This window comes from Mustela nivalis (assembly GCF_964662115.1).
Source record: "Mustela nivalis genome assembly, chromosome: 1".
Lineage (NCBI taxonomy): Eukaryota > Metazoa > Chordata > Mammalia > Carnivora > Mustelidae > Mustela > Mustela nivalis.
Window position 1 is genome coordinate 4,064,326 of NC_139020.1, and position 17,664 is coordinate 4,081,989.

Below are 17,664 nucleotides of genomic sequence, written 5' to 3' on the forward strand. Positions count from 1 at the left end.
GTGCACGTGTGCAGGCGTGTGCACATATGTGTGAAATGGGGAAGCTTTGAACATGCAATTAATGGAACAAATATTAATGATCAGACTTGCTTTTTCTCAGACTTTACTTTCACAACGGCGTTTACAATTTAAAGGTAAGAAGGACATAAACAAGGGAACAGGAGCCGTGGGTCTTCTCAGAGCTGCTACGTGACCCAACTCATAAAATGAGGGGGGAAATCCAAATTACAAAAGAAAAAAGAAAAGTAAAGGTTGCCAGAACAAAGATCAATATTTTCTCTTTCCTATGCTCTTTCCATAATGGTTAGCTTCAATAGCGCAAAGGTTCTTTAAAACTAGGGACGCTCTACCTTTGCCACTTCAAGATGGTGTCCGAGGACGAATCCCGCAAGATGACAAAATGAAAGACATCCAGACTGGAAAGGAAGAAGTACGGTGATCTCTGTTCACAGAGGGTTCAAAGATTTAATGACTTTACAAGTGCAAAACTACAAATATTCTGCAAACCCCCCCCCCCCAAAAAAACCCAAAAAGCTGTTAGGACTAGTGCACAAACTGGAGAGTACCAAGATATGAACTGAAGAGTGAAAGTCCGTTGCGTTTCTGTAACCCTAACAATGAGTGGTCTGGAAAAGAAATGAAGAAAACCAGTTCCGCTTACAACAGCATCAAAAAGAATAAACAATTCGGGGATTAACCTAATCACGGAAATGAAAGACCCATACGCTGACAATGATAATAGCATTGCTCAAAGACGTTAAAGAAGACATAAATAAATGGAAAGACATCCCGTGTTCATGGATTGCAAGATTTCATATCGTTAAGATGCAGATATCCCCCAAAGTGACCTCCAGAGTCAGCACCGTCCCTGTCAATATCCCAATGACATTTTTGGTAGAGAGAGGAAAAGACCACCCCAAGATTCACGATTCATGTACAATCTCAAGCTACCTCGAAGTGGGCAAAACCATCCTGAGAAAGAAAGAGGAAGTTAAGGACCCCCGCTTCCTGATTTCTAAACTGACTGCAAAGCTACTGTTACCAAAACACGGTGGTATTGGCCTAAAGTCAGACACAGACCAGCGGACTTGAACAGAAAGCCCAGAAATAAACACTTCCGCGTACAGCCGGATGATGTTTGACTAGGGTGCTAAGACCAGTGGGGGAAGAAGGATGGTCCCTTCCACCAAGGGTGCTGGGACCACGGGGCGTGTGTGTGCAAAACAATGAGGTCGGGCTCCTCTACCACCTTAGAGCAGCTGCCTCGCAGGGTATCAAAGGACAGGGAGATAGAGTGGGTTGCAGGGGTTTCAGAAGCTGAGGGGTGCTCTACGGACCTAGAGAGGAAGGAAGGAAGGAAGAGGGGTCGGATGGGGAGGGAGGAATTGCTGGCATTTTTGAACACCTGCTTTGGGACAGGTGTTTTGCAGAAATGGTTACCCTTGACCCTCCTAAAATTCCTCTGAAGTAGGTATTGCCTAGCATGACGGACAAAATAAAATTAGCCACAATCCTCCAACCTAGAGATGACCACTGGTATAAATCTCTGCATTAAAAAAAAAAAATATATATATATATATATATATATATTTTCTGAGGCGCCAGGTGGCTCAGTCAGTTAAGTGTCTGCCTTTGGCTCAGGTTATGATCCCAGCATCCTGGGATCGAGCCCCGCACTGGGCTCCTGGCTCAGTGGGGAGTCTGTGTCTCCCTCTCCTGCCCATGCTGCTTGTGCTTTCTCTTTCTCTCTCTCTGTGTCAAATAAACAAATACACTCTTTAAAAAGTGTTTCTCCTTACTAACCTTCTCTTTAAGACTTCACACGGGGGCTCCCTGGAGCCAGGAAACCACATTAGAATTGGTATCATTCGAGCTCCTTTCCCTTGGGGGGCTGGAAACACGGCTACAGTCAACCCCGGGAAGCAGGTGGCATGGCTGAATTGCTCTGAGAGCGGCCAGCCAAGGGACACCTTCTGAAACCATCCAAGTCTTGATTAAAGCCATAGCACCCGGGAGGCGTCCTCATTGACGTGTTCAGTGACAGATCGTGTATTAAGGGACTAGCGTGTAGCCGGTGCCATTCAAGATTCTGGAAATACGGAAGAATAGGATCCTGACCTCCCCCCTCTGGGGCTCTACAACCTAACAAAGAAAGAGAGCAATAGTTGACAACGCTGTGACCAGGGGCTGTGGGGCTCAAGGACTGGAGAGCCACCTCTTTGGGGAGATCAGAGAGGACCTCCTGGCGGAGGTGACAGCCCCGAGTGAGTGCGAACTTTAGATACAAACTCTGGGCTGAGCGCAAGCGCAGTACAGAGAAGGCGGACACAGGGGGCAGCAGAAAAGCTTGGTTCCAAGTAAGAGGCCACCTCTCGCCGCTCCTTAAGGTGAATGCACAGAAGAGAAAATCCGGAAGCATCGTGCCCCTCCACAGACGCGCCCCCTTTAACCGTAGAAATTATAGAGCGTGCGCTGCGCCTGAGACAGCCGGTAAATTTTATCCTTAAGGAACCTCCTCTTGGCAGCGATGTCGCTCTGCTCTTGAAGCAGCCAGGAGTAGTTCTCCCTCTCCTGTAGGACCTGCATCATGGCTTTCTGGAGGCAACTGCCGTTCTCCTGGAGTATGAAATACTGAATTATGAATGGGATCTGGTTGGCCAGACGTTTGCTGGTTTCCTAGAAGAAGGGATAAAGACGGTGAGCGGGAGGGTCTCCGCCTGTGGTGGCAGCAAAGCCTTGGGGTTCTTGGACCTGTGGGTGATTGCCTCGATAGGTCCGGGGGCACCCCATTGCCATGATCAGCTTTGAGACCTGGGAAGGTTCTAGATGGGCTGCCTGAGTTCCACGACCAGGCAGGTGCTCCCACAGTACTAAGAACCCACTGGCAGGCTAGCGGGAACCTGGAGCACACTTCTGGACATGCCCGCCTTCCTGGGAGCTCTGCCTCTTTCCTCCTCCAGCCTCATCCTGACTCCACCTCCCCAGAGAGACCTCCAGGCCCTGCGATCCCCCGGTCCCCTGTGGGAGCAGACAGAGACCTGTGTTAGCGGCCACCTCAGTCCCTGTCTGCATGGGTAGGAACAAGTTTGCGGGCAGCTGGACTTCACATCTGCGTAACTCCTTTCTACGCTGATTCAGAAAAGGCTTCAGGAAGGGTGGCACGTGGGTGGCTCAGTCAGGTAGGGTCTGACTATTGATTTCAGCTCCAGTCATGATCTCAGGGTCATGAGACCGAGCCCCGCATCAGGTTCCCTGCTCAGTGCGGAGTCTGCTTCTCTCTCCCTTCCCCCCGCTCCTTCTCCTCCCCCGGAATTTGCTCTTTCTCTCTAAAACAAATAAATCTTAAAGATAAAGAAAGAAAGGGCTTTAGGAGTTGGGCTCCTTTGCAGGTTAAGAGCTTTCTTCCTTTCTATGCACTGCACATTTCTGTCCATGGACGGAGGTCTGGAAACTCCGGGGGTACTCGGGTCACAGAATCTAAGTGAAGGAATTTTCATTCCAGTTTTGTGCTGCTGGTGAGTCTGAGGCCATTGGAGACCCGAGTGCCTTCTGAACATCAGGGAGAGCTACATGCTGACTAGAAAAGTTAGTGCTGATCGTATCTCGCTGTATTCTGATGCTAGCAATTTGGGGATTCATGCATCGCATAAAATAGAAAGAACTTTGCCCTTGGAATGCGTTTTGAGTGCGTGCCGTGTCCCATTACAAACCTGATTCCCCAATTCCCGAATTAGTGGAAAGTCCCTAGATAGGGTTGCAACTATTTGATAACACCAGGGTTTTGACTATAAATGAGATAATACGTGGACAGTTATCCCTGCGGAAGGGGCTGCATACCCGGCAGGGGCCCCCACCCTGCGAAGCAGCTTCAATCAGAATGCCCGGGGTCTGCGGGGCAAAGATCCCTGCCCCAGCCCACATGCTCACCCAGAAATATGCATTCAGGTGCACCCCAATTTCAGTGATGGACGACATCGAAGACGTATCTTTTGAGAAAGACATTTTCATCTCATGATTCTGCATGGGCTTTCCCATTGGGTTGAAAACCTCTTGCCGGACTTGGTTCAGAACCACGCTGTAAATCTCGTCTTGGCAGTACACCAGCTGCTCCATTCGGAACTGAAGCCGGATCAGATTTTCCGCTATTTCTGCTTGTCTCGTTTTTAAGTCTTCAATCTTGTTCTGGTTGGAGAAGAGAAAGCACATGACTTCTTGGCTCCCCTTGGTTGTTTTTTTTTCTTTTTCTTAAAGATTTTATTTATTTATTTGACAGACAGAGATCACAAGCAGGCAGAGAGGCAGGCAGAGAGAGAGGGGGAAGCAGGCTCCATGCGGAGCAGAGAGCATGATGGGGGGCTCGATCCCAGGACCCTGAGATCAGGACCCGAGTCAAAGGGAGAGGCCTTAACCCACTGAGCCCCCCAGGCACCCCACCCCTTGGTTGATTTAAACATCGTATCAAGTATTATTCTGTTGAGATGGTATTAAACATAATTTTAGGTCAGAGGCCTGCGATTTTACATGCGACTCTAGGGAGGCTCCCTGCCCCGCGCCACGATGTCCTCTTACATCCTGTCTCTCTGCCCTTGCAGGGTCCCACCCGCCGCTCCGCGCCGGTGCTCCCCTCTGCCCTGACCTCCCTTCGCTCCCACGTGACCATCTGCCTGCCTCCTCGATGGTGTGTACTCTGTAATTCTACCTCCATCCCTCTGGTCTCTCTAACTGGCTTGAATCCACGCCTTTGAGAATGAATCTGCACAAATGAACACATCGAGGTACCGCCTGGACATCTGTGTTTTCCAGGAATCCTGCGACTCCTGCGTCGCATCAGCCGTCAGAGGTATTCCAGGAAGGGAAGGGTGACCTGGTGCAGAAGAGCCCCTTCTTGGGGTCAGGAGCATGGGGTGGGGGCAGGGGGCCAACCGCTGAGACCTCGGAAGGACAAGCTGCTGTCCTGGAGAAATGGCGGCCCAGGACCAGGCCTGCCCCCCATCCCCTGGGGAGGCACCCAAGGCCTCAGACACAGCCCCTGGGAGAGCTGGAGAGGTCTGAAGTCAGACAGCGCTTTCCCCAGCTGGCCAATGGTGTGAAAGCAGACATCCAGCTGCTACGGGAAAATGGTGCAAAAATTCTCTTTCCTGCTCACTTGAGCTGCGGAATGAGATTCAGTCCCACTGGCTCAGCCCTGAGCACAAGAAGGTTTTCATCTAGAGCCCGGGGGTGGGGGTGGGGAGCTGGAGCACCCCTGCTTCCCGTCCCTGAGAGGGGCGTCAGAGCTGTTTCCGTAGAAACCCACACAGCTGCGACAATATTTTTAAGTCCAACTTAGAAAGATTTTGGAGTAGGATTAATGGACGATCCTGTCCTTTGTAGTGGAATGAGGTTCAAAGAAGCGGTCAGTCACCGGGTATGTTCAGAGCACCAGCCCCGAGCCTGCGGCCTGCGCTCGTCTCCCGCAGACACGGGAACTCGGCCGGACGCTTTGTTCTGTCCCTCCCAGCGAGTGCAGACTCCCCGCCGCCAGCGACATTTACGACAGTAAATATCCTGCTTCTTTCAAAGGTCAGACCCCGACAAAAGAGCCAGTACAGGTGACTCGCTCGTAGACTGTGGGTGCTTACCTGGGCTCTTTGATTAAGGTTGGAAAATCCACTAAAATGCTTCTTGGCTGTGTCGGAGAACGTTTGCCGGATGATTTCTGACCCGAGAAAGAACAAGGCAGCCATAAATTGCAAGCGGGAGTAACACGGGTTAGAGACGCAGGGAAGGAGAAATCACGCTACAGGGGCCCCGTTCCAACCTTGTGCTCCCCAGACCTACAAACCACGAGAGGAGGAGGGACCGTACGTTGTCCCACGGAGACACAAAACCGCCACCGCCCTGCCCAGGTCCTGTCCATTTCCCGTGCTCGGATGGAGTGTGTTCTCTCCAGGACCAGCATCCGACCATACCCCACGTGGCTGCGTGGAGGGGGTAGGGGGTGACCAGAGAACGCTCCCCCGACTCTCGTCTTCCCCGCTAAGTGGTCAAGGAAGGTCTTGCCGCTGGGTTTGATAGTTGCACCCCGACCCCTCCCTCCGGGGCACTGAGCGTTCCAGACGGCACAGGGCTGGGCGGACCGTGCGAAGGGCACTCAGGAGAGCTCCTCACCAACAGCCTTCTGGAGCAGGGCGAGCGCGGGGTCGACCAGCTGTTCTAGGTACTGGTGCACTATGGTCTGGAACGTCTTGTAGTTGACAAAGCCGAGAAGCTCCTTGCCGCGATACTGCTTCTCGTATATTGAGACTTTTTCGTGAATAATATTTTTAACTGCAGGATCAAACAAACCACCATTTAAAAAATAGAAACAAGGACACCTGGGTGGCTCAGTTGATTAAGCGGCTGCCTTCAGCTCAGGCCATGATCCCAGGGTCCTGGGATCGACTCCCACATCGGGCTCCTTGCTGGTCCGGGAGCCTGCTTCCCCCTCTGCCTCTGCTGCCTCTCTGTCTGCCTGTGCTCGCTGGCTCTCTCTCCCCCTCTCCCTGACAAATAAATAAAATAATAAAATCTTAAAAAAAAAAAATAGAAACATCTTTTTCTTGGAGTCTTGCTTACCCACTCCGTCCTAAGGCAATATTCCTAAATGGAGTTTTTTTATAATGAAAAAAATAATTATGGTCTGATAATACCAGCTGAAGGAAAACTGGCTTTTAAGAAACAAAATTGTTATCGTATGGAAACGTGTTTTAGTTGAGAGTCCTCAGCCTGAGAGACGAGTTTAGTGTTCGTAACTGGTAGAAGGTACCAGATTCGTACCATGAAAACAGAAACTTAAATATTATTATAGGATTCACAGATCTCCCAAGAACACGTCCAGACGACAGTTGGAGGAATCCCACCAAGGACGTGAACAGTGGTATTTTTTTCCAAGTGCCAGACGCACACACACGCGTGCACGTGCGCGCGCACACACACACACACACACACACACACACACACCCTGCAGGCATCTGGGCTCTAGCAGAAGGGACGTCGGAACTTCCCCAAGCAGAGCAAGTGGTTCTTATCAAACCACTGACCTCTGCATTAGGGGCGAGGAGAGGAAGGCTCAGGAGGTGAGCAGAACTGTCTAGTCTCAAAGCAAAGAAGCAAGAAGGTTGGCGGTGCTGGAGTTGTGTCCGGTGGGGGCAGTGCGCCCACGGAGGGCCGAGGAGCCCCTGGTGTCTCGTGTGGCGTGTTCGGCTGTTTGCGCGCTTCCTCTGAGCCACAAGCAGCCTCTGGTCCCGTGTTTAGGGAGAGCTTTGTCCCAGGACTTACCTTTTTGGGTATTGGCTGTGAGCACGAGCACCCAGTTCTCAAACTCCTCCCGGATTTTGTTAAATAAGCGGGTCTCTTTCTCCTTGACGACTTCTTCTCCCTCTGTTAGCTTCTCAATGTCCTGATTAAACATCTTGATTTTCTAAAATGAGACAAAGTCATCAGGCTGTGCTGTAATGCCACTAAAGAACCGGGGGCTTCCCTGGGGCAGCAGGTGGTGGTGGTGGGGGGAGCCGGGCAGCCACCGGACCTCCCTAGACCCCGGGGTGGGGGGAAAGGTGAGCAGCTCCCTGACAAAACAGGGCTCCCAGCAGGCCACAGGCAGGGACGTATGGGAGGCCACTATCGGGGGACGGGCCACCGGGGAGCGTGTGGCTCTCTCCGGGGGTCTGGTGACACGGTGGCCCGGTTCTGTGCCGAGTGTCCCGTGGAGCCCGGGTCATGCTCACGTCGATCAGGAAGAACATCCTGTCGGTCTCGTTGCTGGGGGTGTCGTCTCCGCACTGGTGCAGCTCCTCGGTGGCCCTCTGGTGGCTCTCCCGTATTTGCTCCTCTAGCAGCGGGAGTGATTTCTGAACAAAGAGCCGGCAATGAATCCCACCGCTGGTGACACTGGCCGACAGGTTTCTTAGACACACAGTCCCCTGTGAAAGCTCTTGAGGGGGATCTGGAATTCCTGTCACTGTGTGAAGCTTGTGAACACGGACACCCGTCGAGGACCCAGGCATGGCTGTGCGGGCAATGAGTGCGCCTACGGCCTGAACCGTGGCGTGCAGGAATTTGCCGTTTTGTTGAGGTCGTTGGACTAGGGAGGAATCGGGGCACGGCCAGGTTGGGCTTGGGTGGTGCTCTGTATTTAGAGAATAAGTAAGCGTGCCCGGGTGGCCCAGGCAATTAAGCATCCAACTCTTGGGGCACCTGGGTGTCTCAGGGGGTTAAGCCTCTGCCTTTGGCTCAGGTCATGGTCTCAGGGTCCTGGGATCAAGCCCTGCATTGGGCTCTCTGTTCAGCAGGAAGCCTGCTTCCCTCTCTCTCTATGTCTGCCTCTCTGCCTGCTTGTCATCTCTCTCTGTCAAATAAATAAATGAAATCTTAAAAAAAAAAAAAAGGCATCCAACTCTTGGTTTTGGTTCAAGTCACGAGATCGAGTCCCAGGCTGGGCTCTGTGCTCAGCGGGGAGTCTGCTTGGGATTCTCTCTCTCCCTCGCCCTCTGCCCCTCCCCCTGCGTGCTCTGTCTCTCTCCAAATTAATAAATACAATCTTTAAGAAAAAGTTTTAGGGAACAAGTACACTTGCGTATAATGTAAGTTTTCTTTAGTAAAATGTTCTGCTGGTGATTCATTTGGGTGTTATAAGCGGATAAACGGGGCTACGGTAGAGGAGACGTCTTGGATATCAGTGTCGGGCTGGGAGGAGCCCTAGCCAGTCAGCGATGCCGATGAGAAGGAAGGAGGGGGAGAAGGAAGGGCCTGGAGAGGCGCCAGGAGGGCTGTCTGGGGGCCGGGCGCCGTTCTGCGCCCTCCACCTCTGGGGATCGCTGCGGCCTGGAAGGAGGGTGTGTGGGGGCTTGCGGGCAGTTTCTGGACTAGCAGGGCTCCTCTGTGTATGTTCCCTGACCACCCGGGAAGTTAGAAGGCCAGATTCATTGTGCCCCACCCCCTAGATCTACCGACTCAGAAACTTGGATGGGGACCCAGGAATCTGAGTTGAAATCAGATTCCGGGTGACTTGTGCACGCAGCTTGAGAAGCTCTGGCCCCTTCCAACCAATGTTTCCTGGCTCGGAAGAATTCATTGCTTTTGTCTGACAGGTTGGTAAAAATCACTGACTGTTTCATTTTCGAGGTTGACGAAGTGTTAGCCTCTTGCAAAAGGATGTATTTGCTACGTCAGTGCCGGTTCCTTTTACCCTTCTCAACTGGCTGACCCGTTTCCTCCTCCTCTTGTTGCTTCCCCAGATGGACGGATTCGACAATTTGCCTCAACAGCCCGCAGCTGTTGCCTCCAGGTTTTGGAAGTTCTGTTGGGAACCTCTGACCATGAGCGATTTGGTTTTCAGAATGCACTTGCCGATCGGCTGGTGCGGGCCCTGAGCCGTCGCACGACCAAGGGACTTGGGTAGGCTGTAATTTCTACAAGAGGCAACCCAACCCCGTTGACTCACATTGATGTGCAAGATGAGCTCCTTGGTCAGTCTTTCCGCCAGACAGGGCACCGTAGCCTTTCCTTCCTGCAGGAGAGCTCTGAGACAAGACAGAACACACGGGCATTCAGGAAGCGCCCTGGTTATCCGTATGGTCGGGGACACCTCGCTGCAATGGAGCCGGGAGGCCAGAAGGGGGAGCTCCTGTGCCACACCACGACCCAGGGTGTCCGGACCAGACCTAGCAGAAGACTCCTCATTGGGAGAGAAACATCGGCTGTGAACCCCAGCTGGAAAGGATGTGAGCTGACTCTCCCACAAGCAACCCACCACCCTTGCGACTCAGCCAACGAAAAAACCGTCAGCACCCTGGACGCTAGCCTTCCTCCAGTGGACTGAGTTCCAGACAATCCAAGCCCTCCCTCTTCTCCGTAAGATAACATTCCTCTCCTTTGTTTGTTGAGCTTGCCTTTGGCTCCAATGTCCCAAATCGCAATTCAGTTATTCCAAAATAAATTCACTTTTGCTGGAAAAAAGAACTCACTCTTCTATTTCTAAGGTTGATAACATATATAATCATTTTCCTATTCTGGGCTTTAAGTGTCAGCTCCCTAGGGTGACACAGGCCATCAAGAAAGCCAAGCAGTGCATTCGAAAGACAGTTCCTAATTATGGGGTGAGCCCAAACTCGAGCAAGCTGGGTGCTCAAAAGGTTACCTTTATTTTCTCTTTTTATCATCTCAACAAACTCAGCAGGTAAGTCATCTTCTTAGCTACAGGACAACCAAAAAACTTAACTTCCTAGAGGATAAGCGACTCGCCCACACTAGTGTCTTATTTCTTGTAACAATTATTTCCGAATAGTGAAATCAGTCTTGATAAAGAAGAAAAAAGCTGGCGGGCGCTCTACTTCCCGATTTCAAATATGCAGTACGGAGCTACGGTAATTGACACAATATGGTGCTCGCATAAAGACAGACACACAGACCAGCAGAACGGAACAGTGAGCCGGGAAATAAGCCCATGCACATGCAATTAGCTGGTCTCTGATGGAGGGCCCAGGATATGTAACGGGGGCAGTCTCTTCCCCGAAAGATGATGGGGAACCACGGCCGTGTGCAAAAATAGTGCACTTGGAGCCATCCCTCTCTTACACTGCTACACAAAAGTCTGATTAAAGGCTTGAATGTAAGGGGTGCCTGGGTGGCTCCGTCGGTTGAGCGTCAAACTCTTGGTTTCCGCTCAGGTCGTGATCTCAGGGTCGTGGGATCCAGCCCCGTCTCGGCGGGGAGTCCGCTTGTCCCTCTCCCTCTGCTTCTCGCCCCTCTCATGCTCTCCCTCTCTGTCTCTCAAATAAATAAATAAATAAAATCTTGGGGAAAAAAAATAAACTCCTGGAAGAAACCATCAGGAGGAAATCTTTGTGATACTGGTCTTGGAAATGATTTTATGGCTATGACACCAAAAACACAGGCGACCACAGCAAAAACGAATAGGGTTACATCAACTCCAAAGCTTCTCCAGAGCAATGGAAACAACCAGCGAAGGGAAAAGCAGCCTGCGGAGTGGGGAAAGTAGGTGTGAGCCACGTAGCTGATAAGGGTCCAGTTTCCAAAACATACAAGGAACTCCCACAAGTCAACGATGATGACAGCAATAAAACCCACAAAGCCGGGCACCTGTGGGGCTCAGTGGGTTAAAGCCTCTGCCTTGGGCTCAGGTCATGATCTCACGGTCCTGGGATCGAGCCCCGCATCAGGCTGTCTGCTCAGTGGGGAGCCTGCTTCTCCCTCTCTCTCTCTCTCTGCCCACTTGTGATCTCTGTCTGTCAAATAAATAAATAAAATCTTAAAAAACAAACAAACAAACCAAAACCCCACCCACTTAAAAACAGGCCCAGTTCTCAAACAGAGATTTCTTCTGAGAAGACACACCAAGGGCAAACAGGTACGTGAGAAAAAGCTCGTAGCCACCGGCATCTGGGGAACACAAATCAGAAGCACAATGACACAGCACTGCACACCCCAGACCCCACGAGTGTCGGCAAGGAGGTGGAGGCGCGTGAGCCCTCGTGCACTGCTGGCGGGAAGACATTGTAATATGAAACTGCCGTACGGTCCAGCAATCGCAGTTCTGGGCATTTAGCACAAGAACTGAAGTCCGGAAAGAGACGTTAGCGTTCCCACGCGCGCTGTGGCTCGTTCGACAGACGTGGGAACGAGCTAGTGTCCACGGCTAGACGAACGGATGAAGACAAGGTGCACAAAGGAATATGGTTCGGCTTTTAAAGAGAAGGGCAGCCTGGGGCGCCTGGGGGGCTCAGGGGGTTAACCCTCTGCCTTTGGCTCGGGTCATGGTCTCAGGGTCCTGGGATCAAGCCGTCCTGGGATCAAGCCCAGCATCGGGCTCTCGCTCAGCGGGGAGCCTGCTTCCTCCTCTCTCCCTGCCTGCCTCTCTGCCTGCTTGTGATCTCTGTCAAATACATAAATAAAATCTTAAAAAAAAAAAAAAAAAAAAAAGGCGTTCTGACACCCGTTCCCCTACAGAGGAATGTTGAGGACGTCACGCTGATCGAAACAAGCCGGTTCCAGAAGGGCAAAAACCGTTGATGCTGCCTGCGTGATCTGTCTACACCGGCTGAACTCACAGAACCAGAGAGTGGCGTGGTGGTCGCCAGGTGCAGGGGGATGGGAAATCGGGACTCGCTAATCACCAGGGACAACGTTCCAGTGACGCAAGATGAGAAGGTTCTGGAGGTGGCTGGTCAGCCTCGTGCCCATAGTTAACAAGACGGTGTTGTGTGCTGGACATTTGCTCAGAGGGTTAATCTCATGTTAGGTTCTTACCACAATACAGTTAAGTTAAACATTCACATGGTGCTCACTAAGCAGCAGCAACGGGCACGGTTGTCAGGGTTTTACAAATGCGCGTGTGTTCAATCTGTGAACAACCGATTTTAAGGGCACGGCGAGGCTCCGTAGCTGGTGCCACAAGACCATTTTTCAAGTGCTGCTCTGCGCATTTCTCTCGCAGCAGGTGAGTCCCTGCCCACGCGCACCCAAGGGTTTCCGCTCGGACACACGATGACAAAGCAGGTCCAAGACTTCCCTTCCCCACGGACCTGAGTCCTGGCGTTCACAGCGCGGTCCCTGCACCGGTAACGCTGGCCGCCCCCAGGAACGTGATGGAAACACAGATCCTGGGGCCCCGCCCCAGACCCGGGGTGAACACACTGACCGCGTTGATGGGTCGCCGGCCCCCGTCTGGCCTGGAAGGCGGAGCCGACCCTCCCAGAGGGCCGTCCTGGGACGATCCTGGGGAGCTGACCTGAAGTGCGGGTGTTTCTGGAAGAACATCGTTTCCTTCCTGGTTGCCTCGGCCAGGCTCAGCCTGTTGGTGATCTCCTCCTGGCCCCGGCACCGCACCATCAAGTAGCCCTTCTGCAGATGGTACGTGAGGTTCTGAGCCACTTTCATGACCATGGGTTCCGCACCCTTGTCCACGAGATCCGGTTTGGTCAGGATTCCTGGGGGAGGGGAGGCAAAGACGGCGGAAGGGGTCAGTTTTCTCCTCCCGTGAACTTGGCTGCCGCCGGGCTCTGGGAGCTGCCTTGGCCTGGACCCGGGACGCCTTCTGGAGCTCTGACCGTGCAGGGCCTGAAACCCCACTCACGCAGTCCCTCGCCACGCCTCTTACCTGCATCTTCACTTGCTCAAATAGCCACTTTGTTTTTGGTCTGTCACAGGGGGATACCTAACGTCACCTTCCACTCTTTGTCCTTGTTTTTAATCTGGGGTGACATCTGGGCATCTGTCTTCTTATTTCCTAAAAATTCTCCGGCATCTGACTTGTGGGATTTCTCTCTGTTTGACCTTCCCATTACCAAGGGTGGTCCTCAAGAGCGTGCCTCCACACTCACTAAGAGGTTTGTGTGTGCACAGCGCCCCCGGGTCCCCAAGGGAGCCGACAGGTCTCTGAACCTGCGCCGGCACCTTCCACCGGGAAAGGAGCGGACCCTCCACCGGGAGAGGCGGCAGCACTGTGAAGGCCCCTCCTGGGAGCCAGCGGTCACTCAGGAAAGCCTAGAACGCGGAGCTGGAGTCCGAGAAAGCAGGAAGATAAGAACGAGGGAGGTTTGCGATGAGAACGCCCCATTGTGGGGGAGAGACGATCTTCTCACCCAGGGCCTCTGTTTGAAGCCGGGAACTCAAGTAGGAAACACTCACGCCTCCTTCGACAGCCTTAGTTCGTGAAGATCGTCTTGTGTCCCAACTACTGGGCCATAGAGAAGGCACGGTCATCAGCATTTCTTATTTTTCAATTAACCCTTTCCTGAGTACATGACATATTTATACTGAATTTAAGGATGCCTATTAAGCACTCTGCTTTAGGTATTGAGAAAGGGGTCGAGAACAGGACTGCCAGGTCCCTGATTTTGTGACTATCCCCTCACCCCCTAGTGGGTAAAAGCCAGATTAGTCTAGAAATATACAAGCAATAAAGAAAAAGCTGAAGAGGGGTCTGACTTTATTTACATGCTTAAAGGCCAGTGGGGGGTGTAGGGGTCAAGGCGAGTGTCTGGAGACCCAGTCAGGGGATGGTTGAGTCATCTGGGCAGGAGACGATGGGGGTCTGGTCTAGTGGTGAGCAAGAGATGGAGAGGAGTGGACAGACCTGGTTTAGTTTTGGAGACAGAGTCATCAGGACTGTAGATGAATCAGACATGGAAGCCGGGGAAGGAGGTGTCATGTGTGACTCTCAGGTCTGGCTCTAGAACTTGGCCGGCAGGTGCGGCGCTGTGCGTGGGAAGAAGCCGTGGGAGGGAGCAGAGCTGGAGGGCTGGGGTGTCGGGAGCTGTCTTTTGGTCACGTTCCCCTGGAGACATTCAATGGACGTCCAAGTGGAGGTGTCAAGTCCAGGGAAAGGGAAGCGTTACAAATTTAGATCTGGGAGTCGCCGGCACAGAGAGAGACTCAAAGCCATGGTCAGCTTGCCTAACGAGCACGTGTTGATAGAGGGGAGACCTCAGAACCACGTTTTGGGTTTCCGACATTCAGAGGTCAGAGAAGGGAAGGAACAACCAGGCAAGACTAAGAATGTGACCTCCAGTGGCCACTGAAGGAGGCTGACCTGGAAGCCAGAGGGCCGTGTTCCAGCAAAGGAAGGAGAGATTTCGAGAAGGAGGGAGTGGTCAGTCATCGGACTGGGTCTGAGGGGGAGGAGACGGGGACAGAGAAGGGACTGCAAGCGTGTCAGCACGGAGGGCGTTGGCGACTTTCCAGATGCCATCTCCGTGCCATGGTGGCGACAGGAGTCCCGCTGGGTTTGGCCAAGTGGGCACCATGCGTGGAACAGTGGGCGGGTTAGGGGGACAGGCTGGCGTTATCAACCTTGTTCTATTTTCGCCCGTCCCAAGTACTATATAGACAGGCATTCGGTTCTCTTTTTAAAAAATCGTGGAAAAGTTTGTATAATTCGTGTGTGCACGAATCACGCAGCTAATGAGAAGAATAATGAACGAATGAAAACAGGCTGCTTCCTCCTGTTTCTAAAACCCATGTATTTTTAACAATTGTGGTAAAATCTACATCACATAAAAGTTACTGTTTGGGCCACTTTAAAGTGGACAGTTCAGTGGTGTCCCTATCCTCACCATTGTGAACCCCCTGCCTCCCACCCCTGCCCACGGTTTGCTTCATCTTACAGAACTGAAACTCTGTCCTCACCCACTGACTCCCGGCTGCCCCCGCTTCTATAGACCTACTGATATCCAGACAGCTGACCCTACGAGACAGATGATGTCACCTGGTGTGGCCATCAGTGAGGCATCCTTCCTGACTTAGGATCAAGAGAAGACAAAGAGCACGGAGCCACGACGACCAGGGACCCAAAGGCTGAGTGTTCTGTCTGGCTCGGTGTGTTGGCGAAGTTTGCAGAAGTCGATAGGTAACAGCGCACCAGGGGGGTCCAGCACAGACTGAAATGATATACCGGAGGTCTGTGCCCCTAAGATTCATTTCTGTCCTTCCTGGAAAACCAGGCATTTATTTGGGAAGAAAGGGAAAACGCAATTACACAGCAGGTATGCGTTTCATCAGGAAATGACCTGCAAAGTTTCAGGAGGTCATCTCCCTGGTAGGCGGGATGACTGAGGAAGAAGTGATGTTGAGTGACGGAATTATTAATAAAAAAAAGAGCAGCTCTCCTTTGCTGAGAAACTACTACATGCTTGGAGCTACGGACCATGCTATATGATATTTCTTCATGGACTCCTCCCAACCACCAACGCATAGGTAGGACTGTGAGACCAGTTTGTGGATGAAGACAGGGAGATCGGAGAGGTTAAATATACTACCCAAGGCTCTGTAGCCTTTGAGTGCTAGAACAAGGATTCAAACCCAGACTGTGTATGCTCTCAAGTCAAGTTCCCTGTAACACCTTCCAGGGTGAATTTTTTTTTTTTTTTTTAGAAGATATTGAAGAGAACCCAGCTCCTCACAAAGACTTCTGCTTGAACACCAATTCTGCAGACTCTTATGCCCCAACATCAGCCCGGTAGAATGTTCCCTGAGGCCTTATGAAGGTCCTTGCCATGTGCCAACAGGTTCCAAGACCTTTAACTGTGGAACAGCAGAGCTGATGGGCTGGTCAATTTCCCCCTTTCGGGCCACGGTGGGAGAGCAGACAAGGCAGTTCTGGTCCCCCATCCGGAAGGGTTTGCAAATACCAGTGAAGGCCAGGAAGAAAGAGGATGAAGACCTGCAGGCTCTGGCCACACCAGTCACCCTGACTGTGAGTGGAGATTGCCATCAGCAGTGGGTGAAGGTGTCCTAAGACCATGGAGCTTCTGCGGGGAATAAGGCTATGTTCTGCAAACTTCTAAATACAGAAGTCTCCCCCTTCCTCCCTGTCCTCTGGAAGCTTGGTTCTGTCATCTTACCTATGGTCCTGTCTCCTCTGGGGTCCACCTCCTGAGCCATGCTCAGCGCCTCTGTCGTGGCGATGTCCACGTTGCAGGGGACCACCACCAAGTTGATTGTCTCCTGCCTCTGAATGTACTTCTTGATGAGTGCCTTGATCTGATGGAAAAATAAAAATCACACAAAGGAAGAGGTTATCTTTGGTTAACCAACAGTCCAGCTAGACAGGTGTGTTGGTGACAAGCCAACTTCCAAGAGCATGACCTGGCTTTTACTCTTCTGGGCGTGGACGCGGCCAGCCCCCTTCCCCAGACAAACTTGTGCCATCTGCCTTTACCGGGTTCTCTGCTGATTCCCTACACCCCTTCAGATCCCCCCCCCCCACTGATATTTCTTCTTTCCTGCCAACTCTCTGGTCCCTGTAGCCAGACTAGAACTCTCCTTCTTCTCCTAGGCTCTCCTGTGATGCTTCGGACAGTCTGCCTTCTCTTACAGTGTTTGGTGTGCGTCCTGTTTGCCCTGGGAGTCCGGGGGTACCTTTGTGAGCTCTCAGTACCCATGCCGAGTCCCCCACGGTGCCCGAAGTGGCAGGTGCTCAGTGCTCTCTACCATAGTATCTGACGTCAATAATATCTCTCCACGTGTTCATCCCCAATATCAATGTCTTTTTCTGGAGTTTCTTCTTAGAAGGAATCTAGCTCACTCAAATTTAGAGAAATCCATAGGCAAAAGAGAGATGTGGGCAGCACAAGCCTTATGTATCGAATTTCAAAAATATTTTCCCCTCAGACAGTACAAACCAACGTGGAGAAAGTCGACACCTAGGAACACAATTCTGTATATTTGGGTGCAATTCACACAGAGTTTTTTTCTCTTATGATGCCCCATGAAATTATTCTATGTTGCGCAAGGAAATAATCCCGCACAGCCACAAATGGGAAACTTGCGTCATGTAAGTGCAGGCTAGCGTCGTAGAAGCAATTCAGTGATGGCATCGAATAAAGATGACAAACACCAGGAGGCTCCGTGAGGTCCTAACTGTGGGAAAAATTCCCTGAGTAAAGTTAACAATCAACTCCTATAAGCTAGTTAATAGCATAAACTCATGTCATAGAATAACATTATGGAATAGAGTCCCATTGAACATGAATTGTCTTTAAGTTAAAATAAAAGTCATCGTCTTCTTGGTCTCTATTCCCTCCCCTACACCCGAGGGCAGCACCTGTTCTGCCGAGGTCTGTAAGCGAGCACCCCACCTCGGGGGCTCTCCTCCTCAGCACCTCGGACAGTTCAGCACAGCTC

The 17,664-nt window shown here is 51.8% G+C and overlaps 1 protein-coding gene and 1 long non-coding RNA gene across 11 annotated transcripts in view; one reads left to right on the top strand and one right to left on the bottom strand.

Moving 5' to 3' along the window:
• Positions 1 to 86: 86 nt before the first annotated feature.
• Positions 87 to 17,664, bottom strand: part of MX2 (MX dynamin like GTPase 2) — a 29,218-nt gene continuing 11,640 nt past the window's right edge. For all 10 annotated transcript variants that reach the window (XM_082721820.1, XM_082721823.1, XM_082721817.1 and 7 more), the window contains 9 exons: positions 16,383 to 16,521; positions 12,770 to 12,968; positions 9,464 to 9,542; positions 7,749 to 7,871; positions 7,300 to 7,441; positions 6,151 to 6,309; positions 5,622 to 5,698; positions 3,928 to 4,182; positions 87 to 2,676 (listed from right to left, as the gene is read on the bottom strand). In XM_082721820.1, the coding sequence (XP_082577946.1) occupies positions 2,446 to 2,676; positions 3,928 to 4,182; positions 5,622 to 5,698; positions 6,151 to 6,309; positions 7,300 to 7,441; positions 7,749 to 7,871; positions 9,464 to 9,542; positions 12,770 to 12,968; positions 16,383 to 16,521 (1,404 nt within the window). In that variant the 3' untranslated portion in view covers positions 87 to 2,445. The remainder of the gene's footprint in view (positions 2,677 to 3,927; positions 4,183 to 5,621; positions 5,699 to 6,150; positions 6,310 to 7,299; positions 7,442 to 7,748; positions 7,872 to 9,463; positions 9,543 to 12,769; positions 12,969 to 16,382; positions 16,522 to 17,664) is intronic.
• LOC309860286 lies at positions 7,878 to 11,306 on the top strand. The gene is made up of 2 exons (XR_014309300.1): positions 7,878 to 9,110; positions 9,258 to 11,306. It is a non-coding gene; the product is annotated as an uncharacterized lncRNA (long non-coding RNA).